Below are 19,439 nucleotides of genomic sequence, written 5' to 3'. Positions count from 1 at the left end.
CCACCATTAATTGCTTTTCGTACTGCATGTCTCTCCTTCTCCCTACTTTCCCTCTTTTATATCTGACAAATTCAACTATATCTGTAACTTTGGGATTCAGGCTGTCTCTCTCTACTCTGAATACGGATTGGTTTTGCCTCATATTCTCAACTTGCTTAATTAATTGAATCATCTTTGCCAGCATCATGTTATTTCAGGACTGCAAATTATCCTATTCCAAACTTAATAATTTAAAGGTTTCAATTAAAAATCTTCCTTGCCTTTTTTTGCTTTCAATGGAAATGGTCTCAATGTCTTAAGTCTCTCATAGCGTATGAAGCCTAAACATTTTTGTGCTGACAACAATTGATCCATTCTTATAGATCTATTCAACCACCATGTCCCTCTGACTTTTCAGTACCAACAGGAGCAGAATTTTTGAACTGTTCAAGCGCTGTTCCAGTCACCAGAAAGGAAGTGTTTCTGCACTCCCATAGAGCTCACATCAGTAAAGTGTCTGTTTTCTGGCTCCAGCAGAGTTTCAGTATAATATACACTGTTTTGCCTGCTGTTAAAGCTCTCATCCACACCTTTGTTTCTTCCAGACTTGAATATTCCAACATATTCCTGGCCAGTTTTCTATCTCCCACCCTCCATAACCTTAAGTTGATCCAATCTTCAGCTGTTTGTTTCCTTCTTGGATCAAGTCTCATTCACCCAACCTTGTATTCACTTACCTACACTAGCTCCTTGTTCAACAACATCTCATATTTAAAAGTCTGAACCATGTAGGCAAATCCCTCCTTGTTCTTGTTCCCCCTTATCTGTTTCACCTTCTCAAGCTCTACAGCTTCCCAAAAACCCTCCAATCCCCTCAGTTCTGGTCTCTTGTGTATCCCTGATTTCTCTGGCTGTCATGCCTTCAGCTGTCTAGATCCTATGCCCTGAAATTTTCTCCCCTCTCTGCTTTTCTACCTTTCTTTTCCCTCCTATGAAATGTGCTGTTATACCTTTCTCTTTGACCAAGCTTTTGGTTACTTACCGTAATAGTTGCTTACATGGGTCAGTGTCAGATTTTGTCTGATAATGCACCTAGGAAGTGCCTTGACATGTTTTACTATGTTAAAGGCATTTTATAAATGCTAGCGTCAATGTTGTTGAAGATGGGATCCATGTTAAAGTGAGTGATCGGGGTTAGAGAGAGTAAAGGTTTTACTGGGGTAAGAACTTCAATGGAAAGGAGAGTAGATCAATCATTGCAAAAACAATTATGCAGATTTTACAGTGGGAATAATGATGAAATTGTCAGAATTTACTGTCATTACATTTCTGAAACTGATAGGAACTTCTGAAGTCCACATATATTACTCAACACAGAAATCAAGAAGTTGCTGTATATGATTCTACACTTCTTCATAGTGTGCACAGTTGAAGTCCTCACAGACTACAATCAAATCAAAAGCATGGAACTAATAAAACTTGCTCTTTTACACTAATTGTCTCATTATAAAAACCTGTTGCACTTTGTTGAATGAAGTGTAAATCAGTTTTTAACATTGTACTAATTTTATATTTGTGGAAGATCAAACTTTTCATGATAAAAAATCCACATTTTAAAAAAATCAAAACTTTTTTTGAATTTTATTTATATTTCAGCTTCAGCTCATGTATATGTCACAATTTTATTTTGCTCTGTTTAAAATGATATTAAAAAGTGAAGAAAATTAATGCATTCACTGTCTGTGAGGATACGACCAGATACAAGATGCAGGAGCTACAAGATGCACTGCAGGAAGTCATCAATGCTCCTTAGACCACATCTTTGAAACACACGACCATTGTCCTCTAAACAGGAGGACAAGGGCAGCAGCCATGAGGAAACATCACCACATGGGAGTTTCCCTCCAAGCCAATCATCATTCTGATTTGGAAATATGTTGCTGTTTCTTCATAGGGTCAAAATCTTGGAATCCCCTAACAGTGCTTTCGATGTACCTATACCAAATGGACTGCAGTGGGTCAAGAAGGCCTCACCACCCATCTTCTCATTGGCAATTAAAAATGGGCAATAAATGTTGGCCTAGCCAGTGACACCCACATCCCACTATTGATCTTTTAAAATGATTTTCTGCTTGCCCTGTTTGATGCCATCCCTATGTTGTTGGACACCTCAAGATCATCTCGACTTGATGCCAGATTCAAATTAACTTGGGGAAAGGGGAAATCAATGCCACAGATCTCTATGGGAGGCTTTCTTTGAGGTTAGCAGTGAATGCCATCACTTTGCTACTGACAGCAAATTCCGGATCAAAAATGTACTGATTGAAAACTGAAAAATCTAGAAAGTGTGGAGTTTGAAAGAGCAATTAATTGTAAGTGACTTGAAGGAGACTTTTTCCATCGAAGGGAGTCTGTTTGGGGGAGTAGGGAAATTTGCATGGTGAGGATATCAAGCTGGACCTGGACATTGGGAGCAAGAGACTATATAGGAGAGCAAGATTAAGGAGGTGTCTATTAATAGATTTAACAGAATTTAAATTCAGGAAGTGCTTTAATGTGTATGGTGAAATTCATCTGATTTTCTTTTACTGCAAAATCCCATTAAATTAATGTAATATTCATCATTCTCACAATGAACGATTAGATATTTTGAGTCATTAAAAATTAATGAAGTAGATATTAACAGTAAATTCTTAAGAAACAATGTAGCCAAAATATTACAATACATAATCCTTTGAAAATACTGACTTGGTTGAAGTATATGCCCTGTGGCTAATTGCTGGCCACCAAAATGAAGATCAGCATGCTTTCATTGCTAGATACCTTTCTTAGGGCAGACTGCTAATGGAAGAGCTTATACGTTATAATTATAGCCAAGTAGTTTCATTATTGTTCCATGCTACAATTCTACATAAATGGTGTCTGAATTTGGAGTCAGCACAAGCCTGATACTAAAGGGAAGCATGATCCTCCCTCTCACTTAGTTTGGTTTCATTCAGATTACATTTGATTTCTATTATACAAATTTAGTGATGTAGATACTGCCTGATTTATTTACTGGATTCTCAGTTGTGATTATTGTATAATGCACAAGAAGAGGACTTGTGAGTCAGTAACTGACCATGATAGTCAAGTATATGGATTTATGGCAGTGTAACGATCATAAGCATTCAGTATCCCTTTTTCCCTAATTCCTAGTATTAAGCAGATTTCAAACTACCCCTTGTGGTTATATGGGTGGTATTTTGGATTTTTCTTTGACAGTTTTAAAACCAGCTAGGGTTAGAAATAAGATGGATACTTTTTCCTTTAAAATGTAAGGGGCACATTAATTCTCTCTGATCTTAAAGCTTCGGGAACTCACCTGGAGACGCCGGGCCACCTGTGGCAACAAATGTTATTGGGCTTTTGTTTACATCAGCAAGTTCGAAAGGACAGAGAGGGACTGGAATGTAATATGGTTGCAACTTTACAAAGTGATGTTATCTCAACTTTACAGCAAAAACAGGCCGGAGACGAAAAAGAAAACCAAATTGAATGCTCCTGTTTGCTGATGGACACCCTACACAATAGACAATTGAGTAATATTGCGACAACGTTCCTATTAGCACTGTGCTTCTTTGCAAATATCAGAACAATATACTATTGTCTGGTATTGGCTTTTCCGTTTGTAACAAAACGTTTACTTACTTTTTAAATCCGATAACATAGTTTTCTGGTATTCTTTTGATCAATGTTTTCCATCAGAGGAACATGCTTGTTCTACGAGATTCTGATGTTTAAAAAAGATACAAAGACACTTTTTTTTACACAGTGAGATTCTTTCCAGAGAAAGCAAGCTACCTGCTGCATTTATACCGGTTTCTATGATTGTACACTGGTTCATTCTGATAGTTCTTGAAGGGAAACAAAATGGTGATAATTTATTTTCTCTCCATTTCGGCTTTTCTGATGTTATGCCAAGGCGATTGCCCCAAGAGGTGTGTTTGTGACTCTTCTAAATCGGTGCAATGCTACAGAGTTACGACTGTGCCCAAAGCCATTCCAAACGATACGAGAAAACTATACCTCGGACACAACAACATCAAACAACTGCGGGTGAGAGAAAGAAACTCCATGAGTTTGTCAGCATTATTTTACCTTAGTTTTTGTTCATAATCGCGTTATTGATTTGAGTTCAATGTCATGTATTTACGTTGCTTTATTTTGTATGGTATTGTTTAACTTTAAATTGTTTATTGTTTTGTGCTTAGGTCTGTCGGGTTGCAATGCAATAGTTATTTTCATTTCTGCGACAATTTGTCTCTATTATTTAGCAATTACTAAATGTAATCTGCGGATGAATTATAACCCAGTGATGATTTTGTGAATACAGTGAGAAGTCTGAGCGCGTCAGCAAGATGTGAGGCACTTAAAATGTGTGCAAGATGTAAATACTTTATAATGCGATTTCCCCTAAAATAATAACGTTACAAAAGACGCTGCTCTTGAAATCGCCTTGAACAAGTACAGTCTGCCCTGTAATTGCAAAGCGCGGAGCTTAGAGTTACACTGCTCGTAGATTTTCCGGTTTATATGCCGGAAGCAAACATACACTAATTTTTTTTTGAATCAGTGTTACATTCTCCTCTTTGCAAAACATAATACAATTCCCTTTGGAATAGATGGATCGATAGTTTCTCGAACTGTACCGTATAAAAGCGCTCCTTCATGTTCAGGTGTTGGGACTGGATCAATGAGAGATGGAAGTGTTATCCGAATCCCAATGCTCTTATTATCTCATTGTGCGTGTTTTGAAGATTACTGAATACAGGAAACCAAAATTCTACCAAAATGGATACAATCCTTTAGAGCCTTGATGTATATGCACCCACACAGAGAAGAAAATTGGCCTCATACTGACCCCTTAAACCACCACTTATGACCCTACGTAAACTGAGCAGTACTCTCTGTCTGTCAACTGACTTTCTATTCATGCTGTTACATTACTTGAATTGTTGCAACAACAAACACTTGGCTAAACCCTGCATCTATTGCCTTTCCTTCGCTTATACAGTCATTTAGAATCATGGAATTTCTCAGCAATAGAAAGAGACCATTCCACCTATCATTCCTGGGCTAGCCACTAAAAAAAATTATCAAATTAGACTCACTCCCAAAGTCTCCCCCACTATTTATTCTGTACTTTTTTCATGTTAGAGACAAAATTACAATCCACATTGATGTGGAGGGTGAATGCAAATGGAGTGTTGGTTGCGCAGCAAGGTGGAATCAAAGGACCAGAAGTAAAATGGGAGTAGGATGTGTCTAGATTTGTTAACAAAGCTGTGGATTTAATACATTGAGTGACTGGGAATGTGGAGTTTGGTCAATGGAAGTCAATCAAGAATAGGATTGATAGCAAAATGGCCAGTAATGTTTTGACTACGCTAAGAAACAGCCAACATCAAGCAAATCAATCATCTTTGAAATCAACAGTGTGCCAGAAGAACCATTTGTATAATCTGCAGCAACCTTGGGTACAAGGTTATGTTTAGTCAATACAGTTTAAATTATGTATAGTCTCTATCATCACTTTCATTCTGTTTTACATTATTTTCTAGTTAACAGACAGAAATTTCCCCTCCCCAAGAATTGTATACTCAAACGATGCATACCTGTTCTTTGCCAAGGACTCCCAAAGTCAGTAACTTTTAAGTTAATGAGGTAATAGATCTGTTCAAATTTCAAATAATACCAATATCTAATAAATGAGATAAAAGCAAACTACTATAGATGTTGAAAACTTGAAATATAAACAGAAAATGCTGGATGAACTCAGCAAGTCTGGCAGCATTAGTGGAGAGAAACAGAGATAATGGCCGGAATGTTATCACCATTCACACCGGCAGGATTTTCCCATCTTGCTGCAATGAATGGAGATTTCTCTTGATTCACTGCAACGAGAGTGTGGTGTGAACAGCAGGTAAGATCATGCCCAATGTTTCAGATCTAAATGATCCTTCTACAGAACTGAAGAAAAGTAGAAATGTATAGAATAGATGTTGTAAGAAGTCTCACAACACTAGGTTAAAGTCCAACCAGTTTATTTGATAGTAAACCCACAAACTTTTGGGGTTTGCCCCTTCTCGGATGCTGCCAGACCAGCTGAATTTATCCAGCATTTTTTAATACATGAAATTAGATTTTTGACCCATTAGCACTTGATAAACTCTTTGGCATTTGCCTCCCATCAATGTACTTAATTACAACAGCAGAATGGATATGTCCCTTGATTATAAAGTAAAGTTAATTCAGAAGAAAATTAGCTTTACACAATAAAATATGCATTGTGTAGATATAGGATATTATAAAGGTCAAGAAAACTCAGCATAAGGTTGAAAGTTCATGTAGATTTATTCCAAATTCTTTTTTCATTTTCTTTCTTTATTTTAAGTTCCATCTGCCCCCTTATGCTCTTTGAGTCATTTTGTCCATGAGACCTACCTCCTGCTCACTCAACCTATTTCCAATAATTGCTGCAATTTCTGGGACTTTGTTTGGTTTATGTCAGATTTTCATTGTTTATAGTTTCCTTTACCCCACCCCCCCCAAAACGCACCCCAATGTTGTATTCATGGGATTAGAAAAACAAGATTTAATCCTGGTGTGAGGTAATTATTGCAAACTGAAATTACACTTTAGCATCTATCTTGTATTGATGTTTTGCAGGCATCAGATTTTGGTGGACTTTATGGCATTGAAGAACTTGCATTGTCTTCATGTGGAATGGAAGCAACAGAAGCTCACACATTTTCAACACTGACTAACCTGAAAACCTTAGAGTTATGGAAGAACAAGTTGAGGAATGTTCCCAGTAAGCTTCCCTCCAATGTGGAGGTGCTGAAACTGGGTAATAATCGAATTCAGGCCTTGTGCGAGACTGACTTTGAAGGCTTGGTAAAACTGAAAACCCTTGATCTTCAAAACAATAAGATCTCCAAAATTTATTCTAGTGTTTTGTCATCTGCTCTTAGACTAGAAAGTCTTGTTTTGGACAGTAATAGCCTTGAGTTGTTATCAGGACCATTAAAACTTCCTTATCTGAAACGTTTAAGCATGCAAAATAACAGGCTGTCTTCTCTACCATCAAATTTCTTCAGTTTCTTGCCATCACTGCGCTTTCTCAGTTTATCAGGGAATACATTTTGCAAGATTCCAAAAAATATGCCACCTTTATTGTGGTCTTTAAAGATGGACAAAAATCTAATCAGTGAATTGCAGATTCAAGACTTAATCTATCTCAATCACCTCTTTGAGCTCTCCCTTTCTGAAAATCAACTTTCTACAGCAAATGATGCACTGGCTTTGACAAACTTATCCGTAGTGGATCTGTCTAAAAATCAACTCAAAGCAGTTCCTACTCGACTGCCAGCACAATTACAAATGTTGGACTGCAGTCACAACTTCATACAAGAAGTTACACTGCAGGAATTCGCTGGATTGTGTGAGCTGAAACATTTGTTTCTGGAATACAACAATATTACAGTTATTGATGTAGATGCTCTACAGCACTGTTTGCAACTTTCAGACCTAGCGTTGGAGCGAAACCAATTGTCATCCTTTCCGAAAGGGTATGTTTGTATTATTGGGATGGGAGAAGTACAAAATTGAAGTTCTAGAGTTGGCATTGTTTTCCAAGTAGCAAGTATTTTTGTTCCTAATTAACAGTCAAGCAGAATATAATACCTTTGGAATTAAGGGTTTCTCTCTGATTTAATATCACTCGTAATAACAATTGCAACAAACAGGGTAGCAGGGTCATGTGCAATCTCAGGGAATGGTCATACCTACCCTTTTACAAATTATGCCAGGTATGGTAAAGGTTTCATGGTATGACCCAGTGAATTTTCAGTGGTGATGGTGGAAAAACCGTCAATGAACAAAAGCTGCATAGGTGGAGGGACCTTTAGGGAAAAAACTTTAGGCACACACGAGGATGTGAAACCACCTCATGCTCTCTATTCCCTGGTCATATTGCTCATTAAAATTGAAAATGTGAAAATCTTACAAACAACTGAAGAGGAAAGCTCAAGTTTACAGGACGTGGAGAAATGAACAGAAGACCTGCCCTTAGGCTGATCACTACTAAGTCCAAACTCTACCAGTGAACTAAAAACTTAAATGAGATCAATTATTAAGGAGATCCAGTAACTTAAGAACTTCTTTCCCACAACCTTCATTTACACGCAGTATGCCTTAGTTAACAAAAATATCAACGGAAAATATCACAATGTCTTTTCAAAGTATCATATCATTGATGCCATCCATATGGCTCACACTCCACACATCACATCCAATGTGAGACGTCCTCTGAAGTTCTGACAAAGAGATTCCATTCACTTGGAGCTTGCATTTTTTTTCTGTTCAGTTGAAGAGAGAATTGCTTTGTGATTCAAGCCTTTTAGCTTCAGATTTTCAATAGTTGCAACTTGTCTTCATTTCTTTTAAGCATTTACTTAGGTACTATTTACAACACAGTACTAATGTAATAAAAACTAAGGAGTGGGGTTGATTGGGTAGAATACAGGTGCATGGAGAAAAATGAAAAAGAAACAACAATATAGGTGAACTGATGTTTTTCAATCCAGCTTCATTCACATAATGCAGGAGACTGACAAAGCAGCACTCAGGAGGAGAGATAGTTCCTCTTAGCTTAGATAATGCATCACACCCAAGTGAGTGGGAGCTCTTTTCACAAACAGGGCATATAAAGACACAAACTTAATTTACAAAATAATGATTAGAATGCAAATCTTTATAGCTAATCAAGTCTTAAAGGTACAGAAAATCATCACAGCAGTGGTGAAGGGGCACTTCTCAAAATACATCACAATGGATTGCATTGTCAGCAGGGATGGAAAATTCTCACAATATGGGTAACTTAGGGGCTGGAGAAAGCATTCAATGAGAGGTGATTCAAATAATTTCATTTTGGGCAGGAGTTGTGGTGGGGGGTGGGGGAGGGGGGGTTGTTGCTGACCCGGTGGATTTGATTAAACTAAACAGTAAGATGATGAGGAAGGGGTTGGGCCAATAATGGGGGAAGTGCCTAAGAGTGAAAATCTGCAGTATTTCACCAGTGCTTGAGTACAATGTGATTCTGTTAAGTGTGAGGCAAAGAGATAGAGAGCAGGAAAAAATTAGATGTTTCATTTACCAAAATAGTAATTGGTCATCAAATTTCTCATCATTGCTCAATCCACATCCAAATTTTCCTGTAGCAGGAATATTTTGAACAGAACTGACGTTGATGCAGAGCCTTCTAGTAATAAGTGGAATTGCCATATATTTCCAAACTTTAGTTAACCCTGATTTGATGGGCAGCTATGAGAAGTTCCTTTTGCTGGAGTGAACTAGTCACATAACATGGCATCACAGCACCACCTATAGACACAACCCAAATGGAATATTAACAAATTTACATCAATTTTGTAATTTGATGATGTATTCATGGATTCCAGTGGCAGGATGTTGTAGATAAGCTTGATCAACTTCCTTGGAATGTTTTTGTTCTTTGTATATCTAACAGTGAAAAGAATCATTTTATGAAAAGCAAAGCTATTTAGTATCTTTTTTTGAACTTTATTGCAAGTTATGCAAGTTTCTTTATGTGAAATAATTAAGTTGTTAATGTCAAAATGTGAATAGTTTCAACTGATACTTGACTGGATTACCTAACATTCTGACAATGGTGAGTATAAACTTGCTGATGTGTTTCTTCCATTTGCCTGATCACTCAGCAAGCTTTTCCAATAAGTAGCTTAATGCAATCTACAGTTTGTATGATTGTTTTTATTCTTTCCTGGGATGTGAGAGTTGCTGGAAACCCCTAGTTGCCCTTGAGAAGGTGGTGGTGAGCTGTCTTCTTGAACTGCTGCAGTCCTTCTGGTGTAGGTACACCAGCAGTGCATTTAGAAAGGAAGTTAATTGATCCCAGCTAGGGTGAGAATAGGATTCCTGCAGTTGTCTTTAGGTCAATGGTTTATGGACTTAAAGACAACTGCAGGTTATGGTTTTAGAGGGTGGAAACTCCAACCAGGATCTTTTCGGACCCATCGTGGGAGATGCGGCAGTCCATTGACTTTCGGTGGGACCGGTCAATCCTAGTGATGGGTGAGAGCAAAAAATCCCACACTCAGTCACATCTCAGGAAATTTAACAGTGATCTCTCTTGGAAGGAGAAAGTGTAGCTTTGAATGAGGACACAATTAAGATTGTTAAAATGCTTTTTGACAATTATTGTCAAGGTTGACACATGATTGGGTGAAATACTGTGCAAAGATGTGCCAGCAAAAAAACCATCAGGAGCAGTTGGAAAGGAAGAAATATTGGCAAAGACAATTTTTAAAAGTTAGGTAGATTCATGAATTTTTAGGTTTAAAAAGGTACACTATTTTCTCAGCATTAGCTTAGATAGTTACTGTCAGAAATATTATTTTAAATTTTAAGATATCCCAAATCACAGTTGGGTGACAGATTCAAATTTAAGCTGCAACTCTCATTCATATTCAAACGTGTCTCAAGAGATGAACTTGCTGTCTGAGGAAATGGAGAGATGTCAGAGGTTTTACCACAGTCATTCAACTATACCTAGTGACTGCTCAGCTAGGAAGTGTGACAAACTCTGGCAGATATCCATGAACTTTTGCATAATTCACTTGAGTAGAAGATAACACATACTGCTTCAGCTTACCTGAAAAATCTATATGCATCCAATTAAATACTTTGAGGACTGCAATAGCATTTCTGCACTTAATTCAAGAACATCCAAGATTTTTCAATGTATGATGCTAAGATTAAAATAAATTCTCCAAATTCAGCTTTTAAAATGATTAAAATTACTTTTCAGAGAAGATAATGTAGATGAAATGCATTTTCAATGTTCCAGGGAACTGTGTTTGAAAAATGTTGTAAATTGTGGTTCTCCCTCAACCTGTCTTTTAAGAATAGTTGTAGGAGGTATATAAAGAGAATTTTCTCAAAGTTCTTCATGAGAAAATCTGCAGAAACCCTGGGATATCCTGCATAATGTGGATGTGCCGGCGTTGGACTGGAATAAACACAGTAAAAAGTCTGACAACACCAGGTTTTAGTGAGTTTACTATCAAATAAATCAGTTGGACTAAAACCTGGTGTTGTCAGACTTTTTACTGTCTATCCTGCATACACAGAGATTCAACAAAAAGTTGAACATCAGGAATATCTCAGAAGAAATTCCCGCATTAATATTTTTAGTGATTGTGCAAATCTGTTGCTACATCAATACTTGTTGCTATGTCAATACTAGTTGCTATATCAATACTATATCAATATAATCACTTCCAGGCGGAATTCTGAAATTCCCTTCTCCCAAGTCTTCTAATCACCATCCTACAGTATTAAAAGATTCTGCTGCCCACATCCTGTCCCACACTAATACCCGGCACATCACTTCAAATATTGCCAAATGACCTACGTACTCCTATAACTGCACATTTATTTCAAAATTCTTTTCCTCATTTACAAATACTGTCGCTATGATACGGTGCAACTTATGTCTCATTTTGAGACCTATTGTCCTCCAACTTTTGCTTTTTTTAATCCTCCCTTTCCCCATAATTCATTGGTAGTAGCAAACATTTTTGGCATCTGTACTTATAATGGATACTGTCCATGTAAATATATTGTACTGTAATGACTAATGCTGGTGTTGTAGAATTGTGTATTCACCCTTAATTACATACTTCTATTTCATTCTAAAACAAAATGGCAATAATTCTTAACTTTGTCCTTCCTTCAGGCTTCCTGATGCTCTTATAAGGCTAGATCTGAAAGGAAATAATATTTCAGACATTTGTGAAGAACCAGTGAAAAATCTGAAGCGGCTGCGAGTTCTGAATCTACGTAACAACAGGTTATCATCACTTAACCCTGATGTATTTGGGTATTTTCCTCGTCTCAGGCGGCTATACCTGGATGGTAACCCCTGGAACTGTACATGTGACCTCATGAAAATCAGAGTCTTACTGATTACAAGACAGCTGGAGGTCAAAAGTGGCTACTGCGCAACTCCAGCCTATTATCAAGGTGAGACCTGGCTATCTTCCACCAAGATTCTGAACAGTTGTGGATATAACACAATGCATGGTGTAAAAGGAAAAGCATTTATTGAAATTGCTGCAGAGATAACACAGGAGGATGATCGCTCAAATGTGAATGGTCCAACTGACAATGAAGATTATTATGACTATGATGCAGACTAAAAATCAACGACCAACATGCCAGTTACTTTAAATATTCTGATTGTGTGTAATGTGACATAGATAACCATTGTTCTATTGTAACCTGAACTATATGTTTGCAGTTTCTTAGTCTTTTCACTGATTGTTAAATCTTATGTACACTTCTAGAATCGGTGAACATGATTTTAAGTGTCTTGTCTGAATCCTTTCTTTGTTGATCTTCAATTCAAATTGAGTGATTTACCTCTGATCCTGCACGATTTTCATTAGCATTGATCGATTTCCACTGTGCAGAAAACAATAAATAATCAAAGATATTCATTTGGTATAACTTTTATAACAGGATAATATTTTGACTAAGATAAAAGCAAATTACTGTGGATGCTGGAATCTGAAACAAAAACAGAAAATGCTGAAACATCTCAATAGGTCTGATTGTATCTAATGAAGTGTCATCCAGACTCGAAAAGTTAGCTTTATTCTGTCTCCACAGATGCTGTAAAAAGTCTGACAACACCAGGTTTTAGTCCAACCTATTTATTTGATAATATACTCACTAGCTTTCGGGGTTACCCCCTTCGTCAGGTGAATGGAGAGTTCTGGCCTCAGACAGAGCATATAAAGCACAGACAGTTTAGAGATTACTGATTAAAATGCGAATCCTTACACCTAACCTGCTGTTCAAGACCTGAAGTGGCTGATAATGTGAGTGGAAGGAGCACTGATCACAGTTTAAAGAGATGTGTATTGTCTCCAGACAGTACAGTAAGTGAGGTTTTGCAAACCCAGGCAAGTCATGGGGGTTACAGATAGTGCGACATGAACCCAAGATCCCTGTTGAGACCGTCCTCATGTGTGCGGAACTTGGCTATCAGTCTCTGCTCAGCGACTCTGCGCTGTCGTGTGTCGTGAAGGCCGCCTTGGAGAATGCTTACCCGAAGGTCAGAGGCTGAATGCCCGTGACCACTGAAGTGTTCGCCAACAGGAAGGGAACAGTCTTGCCTGGTGACTGTCGAGCGATGTTCATTCATCCGTTGTTGTAGCGTCTGCATGGTCTCCCCAATGTACCATGCTTCGGGACATCCTTTCTTGCAACGTATCAGGTAGACAATGTTGGCCGAGTTGCAAGAGTATTCACCATGTACCTGGTGGATGGTATTCTCACGTGTGATGATGGTATCCATGTCGATGATCCGGCATGTCTTGCAGAGGTTGCTGTGACAGGGTTGTGTGGTATTGTGGTCACTGTTCTCCTGAAGGCTGGGTAGTTTGCTGCGAACAATGGTCTGTTTGAGGTTGTGTGGTTGTCTGAAAGCAAGAAGTGGGGGTGTGGGGATAGCCCTGGCGAGATGTTCGTCTTCATCAATGATATGTTGAAGACTCCGGAGAAGATGTCGTAGCTTCTCCGCTCCGGGGAAGTACTGGACGATGAAGGGTACTCTGTCCACTGTGTCCTGTGTTTGCCTTCTGAGGAGATTGGTGCGGTTTTTCGCTGCGGCGCATCGGAACTGCCGATCTATGAGTCGAGCACCATATCCTGTTCTTATGACGGCATCTCATAAGAACAGGATATGGTGCTCGACTCATAGATCGGCAGTTCCGATGCGCCACAGCGAAAAACCGCACCAATCTCCTCAGAAGGCAAACACAGGACACAGTGGACAGAGTACCCTTCATCGTCCAGTACTTCCCCGGAGCGGAGAAGCTACGACATCTTCTCCGGAGTCTTCAACATATCATTGATGAAGACGAACATCTCGCCAGGGCTATCCCCACACCCCCACTTCTTGCTTTCAGACAACCACACAACCTCAAACAGACCATTGTTCGCAGCAAACTACCCAGCCTTCAGGAGAACAGTGACCACAATACCACACAACCCTGTCACAGCAACCTCTGCAAGACATGCCGGATCATCGACATGGATACCATCATCACACGTGAGAATACCATCCACCAGGTACATGGTGAATACTCTTGCAACTCGGCCAACATTGTCTACCTGATACGTTGCAAGAAAGGATGTCCCGAAGCATGGTACATTGGGGAGACCATGCAGACGCTACAACAACGGATGAATGAACATCGCTCGACAGTCACCAGGCAAGACTGTTCCCTTCCTGTTGGCGAACACTTCAGTGGTCACGGGCATTCAGCCTCTAACCTTCGGGTAAGCATTCTCCAAGGCGGCCTTCACGACACACGACAGCGCAGAGTCGCTGAGCAGAGACTGATAGCCAAGTTCCGCACACATGAGGACGGTCTCAACAGGGATCTTGGGTTCATGTCGCACTATCTGTAACCCCCATGACTTGCCTGGGTTTGCAAAACCTCACTTACTGTACTGTCTGGAGACAATACACATCTCTTTAAACTGTGATCAGTGCTCCTTCCACTCACATTATCAGCCACTTCAGGTCTTGAACAGCAGGTTAGGTGTAAGGATTCGCATTTTAATCAGTAATCTCTAAACTGTCTGTGCTTTATACGCTCTGTCTGAGGCCAGAACTCTCCATTCACCTGACGAAGGGGGTAACCCCGAAAGCTAGTGAGTATATTATCAAATAAATAGGTTGGACTAAAACCTGGTGTTGTCAGACTTTTTACTGTGTTTACGCCAGTCCAACGCCGGCATACCCACATCATGTCCACAGATGCTGACAGACCAGCTGAGATTTTCTAACATTTTCTGTTTCTGTGTGCCTGTGTCATGTTTGACTATATAATTATTTTTCAAATTTGATGCTCAGGCAAATTGTTCTCTTTCATAAAGTGATCGTGACTAAAGTACAAATTCAAGTTGCTAAAAATGAAGACAACCATTACATACCTTGAATCTGTATCAGAATTTAAATTGATGTTACTATTTCATGCAGACTGGTGTATAATTAGTAGTACCCTTTAAATTACTCACTTTACTGTTTTAATTTGATTTTTTTTAAATTTTACATTAAACTAGCATTATTGTTTTTCTCCTACTACTGACTTAGTAATGTTGAATGTAATTATAAAGAAGGAAAGGAAGCTCATATCAGCAACATTTTGTACTCGCTTTGCATTGACCTTGGAATAAAGATTTTCTTATTCAAACGTCTAATTTAAAGAAGTCACTCATTACAAAATGGACAAAACACAAAAAAAATGTGAAACATGGAAACTGTAAATGTTTAATATTTAATATTTAAAATTGATCTTTTTTACAAAACAAGATAACACATCAGTTTTCACATTGGTCAGCATGGATAATAATAAGAACATAAGAACATAAGAACAAAAGGAATAGGAGCAGGAGTAGGCCATCTAGCCCTTCGAGCCTGCACCACCATTCAATAAGATCAAGGCTGACCTGAAGTGAATCAATTCCACTTTCCTGTTTTCTCCCCATAATCCTTAATTCCCTTGTCTATCAGAAACCTATCTACCCTTGACTTAAATATATTCAGCGAGGTAGCTTCCACCACTTCAACAGGCAGAGAATTCCAGAGATTCACCACCCTTTGAGTGAAGAAGTTCCTCCTCAACTCCATTCTAAACTGCACCCCGCCCCCCTCCCCCACTTATCTTGAGGCTGTGCCCTCTAGTCCTGCTATCCTTTCTAAGCGGGAAGAATCTCTCTACCTCTACCCTATCCATCCCCTTCATTATCTTATACGTATCTATAAGATCCCCCCTCAGCCTTCTAAACTCCAACGAGTACAGACCCAGTCTATTTAGTCTCTCTTCATAGGCTAACCCCCTCGTCTCCAGTATCAGCCTAGTGAACCTTCTCTGCTTGCTGTTTACCTGACTGACATCCACCCAGATACGTTTCATGAGTTTATGAATGTAGACTTCTTCTAATTTTCAAGCTGAAGTCCCCTTAGAGGAAATCTCTGGCATTTGTAATCAAAGGTAGCAAACCTAATGCTCTCTGACCACTCAGACTGAATCATGACTGTGACATGCAGAATCCAAGCCAGGAATATAAAGTAGGAAATATGACATACGTTTAAATGATGTACAGAAGGCAAAAATAATGAATGAGAAATGCAGCCAGGATTAGGAGAGAATTAAATAAGATAGAAAAAGTTAAAATCTCCAACACTAATTCTCTTCAGAGGGAATATGATCCTACTCTTGTTATTGTTAAAAACTCAATTATTTCTGAATGTACTAAAGCAAAGTTTATGTATTAGTCATTAACACTGTAATGAAGTCACTGAGAAACTCCCCTAGCTGCCATACTCTGGCACCTGTTTGGGTCAATGCCCCTAATCAGCACAACTTTTGGATTGTGGGAGGAGACCGAAGCAACTTGAGGAAACTCACACAGACATGGGGAGAATGTGCAAACTCCACACAGACAGTGACCCAGGCCGGGAATCAAACCCAGGTCCCTGCTGCTGTGAGGCAGCAGTGCTAACACTGTGCCACCATGCAACCCTAACTAGCTCTAACTTTTTCAGCTACTCATGGTGTGAAACTAGTGGGCCAGTTTATGCAGTTGCAGTCATTTCAATGGTGAGATTACTGGCGAGGAATATAAAAACTCAGCCTATGGAGGATCAAGGTACTGTCTGACAACTTCTGAATTTCCTCAAACTCAGCAGTTTCTGTCAGATTTCTTCCATTATGATGATGACTAATAATAGCCTCATTGTTGATTTCATTGAAAATAACAGGTCAAAAAACAGATTTTTAGGAACATAAAAAGTAGAAACATGAGGCCTCTCAAGCCTGTTCCACCATTCATTAATATCATGGCTGATTTGATCAAACACCACTTTTCTGCCTATCCTCGACTCCCTTATAGATCAAAAATCTAACTTAGTCAAAAATATATTCAATGACTAAGCCTCCACTGCTTCATCCCTGGAATAAACCAGTGAACTACAAGGCAAGGATATGTAATGCAAGGGTATCCCTCTTTAAATAAGACCAAAACTGTACACAGTGTTCTCGGCATAGTCTCACCAATGCCCTGCACAAATGCAAGATTTCACTTTTTGTACTTCATCTCCCTTTCAATAAAGGACAACATTCCATTTAACTTCCTAATTATTTGCTGTATCTGCATGCTAACCTTTTATGATTTATGTACAAGGACAACTAGATCCTTGTGCACTGCAATATTTTGCAGTTTCTCTCCATTTAAATAATATTTTATTTTGATTTTCTCATCAAAATGGACAACCTTACATTTTCTCACTTTGCCCCTCATCTGTTAAATTTTTGCCCATTCACTTAACCTATCTCCATCCATTTGCAGACTCTTTTATTTATCCCACAACTTGCTTTCCTATCTATCTTTATATCATCAACAAATTTGGCTAGAATACAGTCAGTGCCTACATCTAAGTTATTAGTATGGATTGTAAATATTTAAGGCTCCAGAACTGATCTCTGTGTCATTCCATTACAGTTTTCTAACCAGAAAGTGACTCAATTATCGATCCCAGTTCTCTGTTTTCTGTTGTCCATCCATGTCTATCCATGTTAATATATTACCCCCCAACACCATGAGCTTTTATGTGGCACATTTCACCCTGCTTGCTATATCCTCAAACAACACTAATATATTTGCCAAACACATTTCTCTTTCGTAAAACTGTTTGACTTTGGTGGTATTATGACTTTCAAAATGTTCTGCTCTTACTTCCTTAATAATGGATTCCATCATTTTCCCAGTTAAGATGTTAAGCTAACTGGCCAATAATTACCTATTTAATGTATCCCTCCTTTCTTTAATAGAGGTGTTACATTTGTAATTTTTCAATCTGCTGAGACCTTTTCAGAATGTAGGGAATTTTGGAAGATTACAACCAATGTTTCCACTGTCTCTGCATTGATTTATGTTAAGACTATAGGATTTAGGCCATCAGAATAAGGGAATACATCAGCCTTTAGTCCTGATAGTTTTCCTTTTTCTCTAGTGATTGTTTTAAGTTCCTTCCTTTATGCCTATTGATTTTCTGTTATTCTGGGGGTGCGTTTTGTATTTTCTTCTGTAGGAGACGTACAAGACATTTGTTCAAGGTTTCTGCCGTTTCCTTGTTTCCATTAGTATTGCACCAGTCTCATTCTCCAAAGGACTAAAAATAGTGCTTTAGTCAATAAACACGGCATTTGCAGAACAGCACATACAAAATAAAAATTTTAACAGTACATAAAATTATGGGTTTCATAATCAGCTTTGATAGAGCAAACTTATTTGGGGAGGGGGTGGGGGGTCAATTTAAAACTGCCCTGATTTCTCTGCTCACTATCTCTGTTTGTAAACAAAAGATATTTTTTAAAAATTTGATTGCTACCTTTACAAATGGTGGCACATTTCCCCACCTCTTAAGTTTGGAGTTATCCAAGCCTCTACAAATAACTTGCATGGCAAATTTGAGGTGTGATAAAATAAAAGATTGGTTTATTCTTACACACACACACACACACACACACACACACACACACACACACACACACACACACACACACACACACACACACACACACACACACACAATGGACTTTGCAAGGTGCACCCCTTTTGCATTCATACAATAAATAGGGAAAAAGGACGAGGGTCCAGGACATGACCGCAATAATATAGGATTTTAAGTGTGTCCAGAATCCAGCAGCAAAAGTCAAATGGATATTTCATTAGAGGGGAAGTTGGCTAATTGTAAGGCCATTCTGTCTTTCCCAAAGCATGGCTTCCACAATGGAAGATGGCACATAAAGCGGGTTAGTCTTGGAGGCATGAGTTCCAAGATTCCAGCAGTTTGCACTGAGGGCAGGTGTTTTTTCTCTCTCTCAGGCTGTCTCCTGACTGATGGTAGACAGCACAGGCTATTGCCTGGAGTCCTATTCTCATGGGAGGTCCAATAGTAACTGGTCATAATGTCCAGATTGCATAATTTGAGGAATTCAGACAGCCCAAGTCTTCAATCATGTGATACTGGTTTAAGAGGCCCTCTTGTTGAAGCTATTGTGTTAGAACAGTTAATGCCCAGGGTATTTGCACCGTCCTTGGAGACTAGGATCTGTAAAGGGCTGTCTATGTTCGAAGCTGGCTGGAGCAGACAGTCTACTGGGCCTTTCTGTTAGCTTGGCTAGATTGTTTATGGGATGCAAAGAATGTTATATTTATTGAAATCTTGACTACCAACTTTGACTTTAACACAAACACACATTAACACAAGATACTGACAGATTGTCTTTATTTTA

The 19,439-nt window shown here is 38.7% G+C and overlaps 1 protein-coding gene across 1 annotated transcript; it reads left to right on the top strand.

Annotated features, from left to right (window-relative positions):
- The first annotated feature begins 3,930 nt into the window (after positions 1–3,930).
- On the top strand, positions 3,931–12,263 carry LOC145345602 (nephrocan-like). The gene is made up of 3 exons (XM_080193436.1): positions 3,931–4,077; positions 6,691–7,592; positions 11,801–12,263. The coding sequence occupies exons 1-3, from the start codon at positions 3,931–3,933 to the stop codon at positions 12,261–12,263; spliced, it is 1,512 nt and encodes a 503-aa protein (XP_080049562.1).
- The last annotated feature ends 7,176 nt before the right edge of the window (positions 12,264–19,439 follow it).

Source organism: Carcharhinus amblyrhynchos, chromosome 7 (assembly GCF_965287045.1).
Source record: "Carcharhinus amblyrhynchos chromosome 7, sCarAmb.v2.hapA, whole genome shotgun sequence".
Classification (NCBI taxonomy): domain Eukaryota; kingdom Metazoa; phylum Chordata; class Chondrichthyes; order Carcharhiniformes; family Carcharhinidae; genus Carcharhinus; species Carcharhinus amblyrhynchos.
Note: the sequence above shows the minus strand (reverse complement) of the source record. Positions and strands in the feature narration are given on the sequence as shown.

What these genes read in the sequence shown, in the direction of transcription:
- LOC145345602 (XM_080193436.1), top strand. Translation starts at nt 3,931, where the DNA reads ATGTTATGCCAAGGCGATTGCCCCAAGAGGTGTGTTTGTGACTCTTCT. An exon ending in ACAACATCAAACAACTGCGG is followed by an intron (nt 4,078 to 6,690) that starts GTGAGAGAAAGA and finishes GATGTTTTGCAG; the next exon opens with GCATCAGATTTTGGTGGACT. An exon ending in TTGTCATCCTTTCCGAAAGG is followed by an intron (nt 7,593 to 11,800) that starts GTATGTTTGTAT and finishes TCCTTCCTTCAG; the next exon opens with GCTTCCTGATGCTCTTATAA.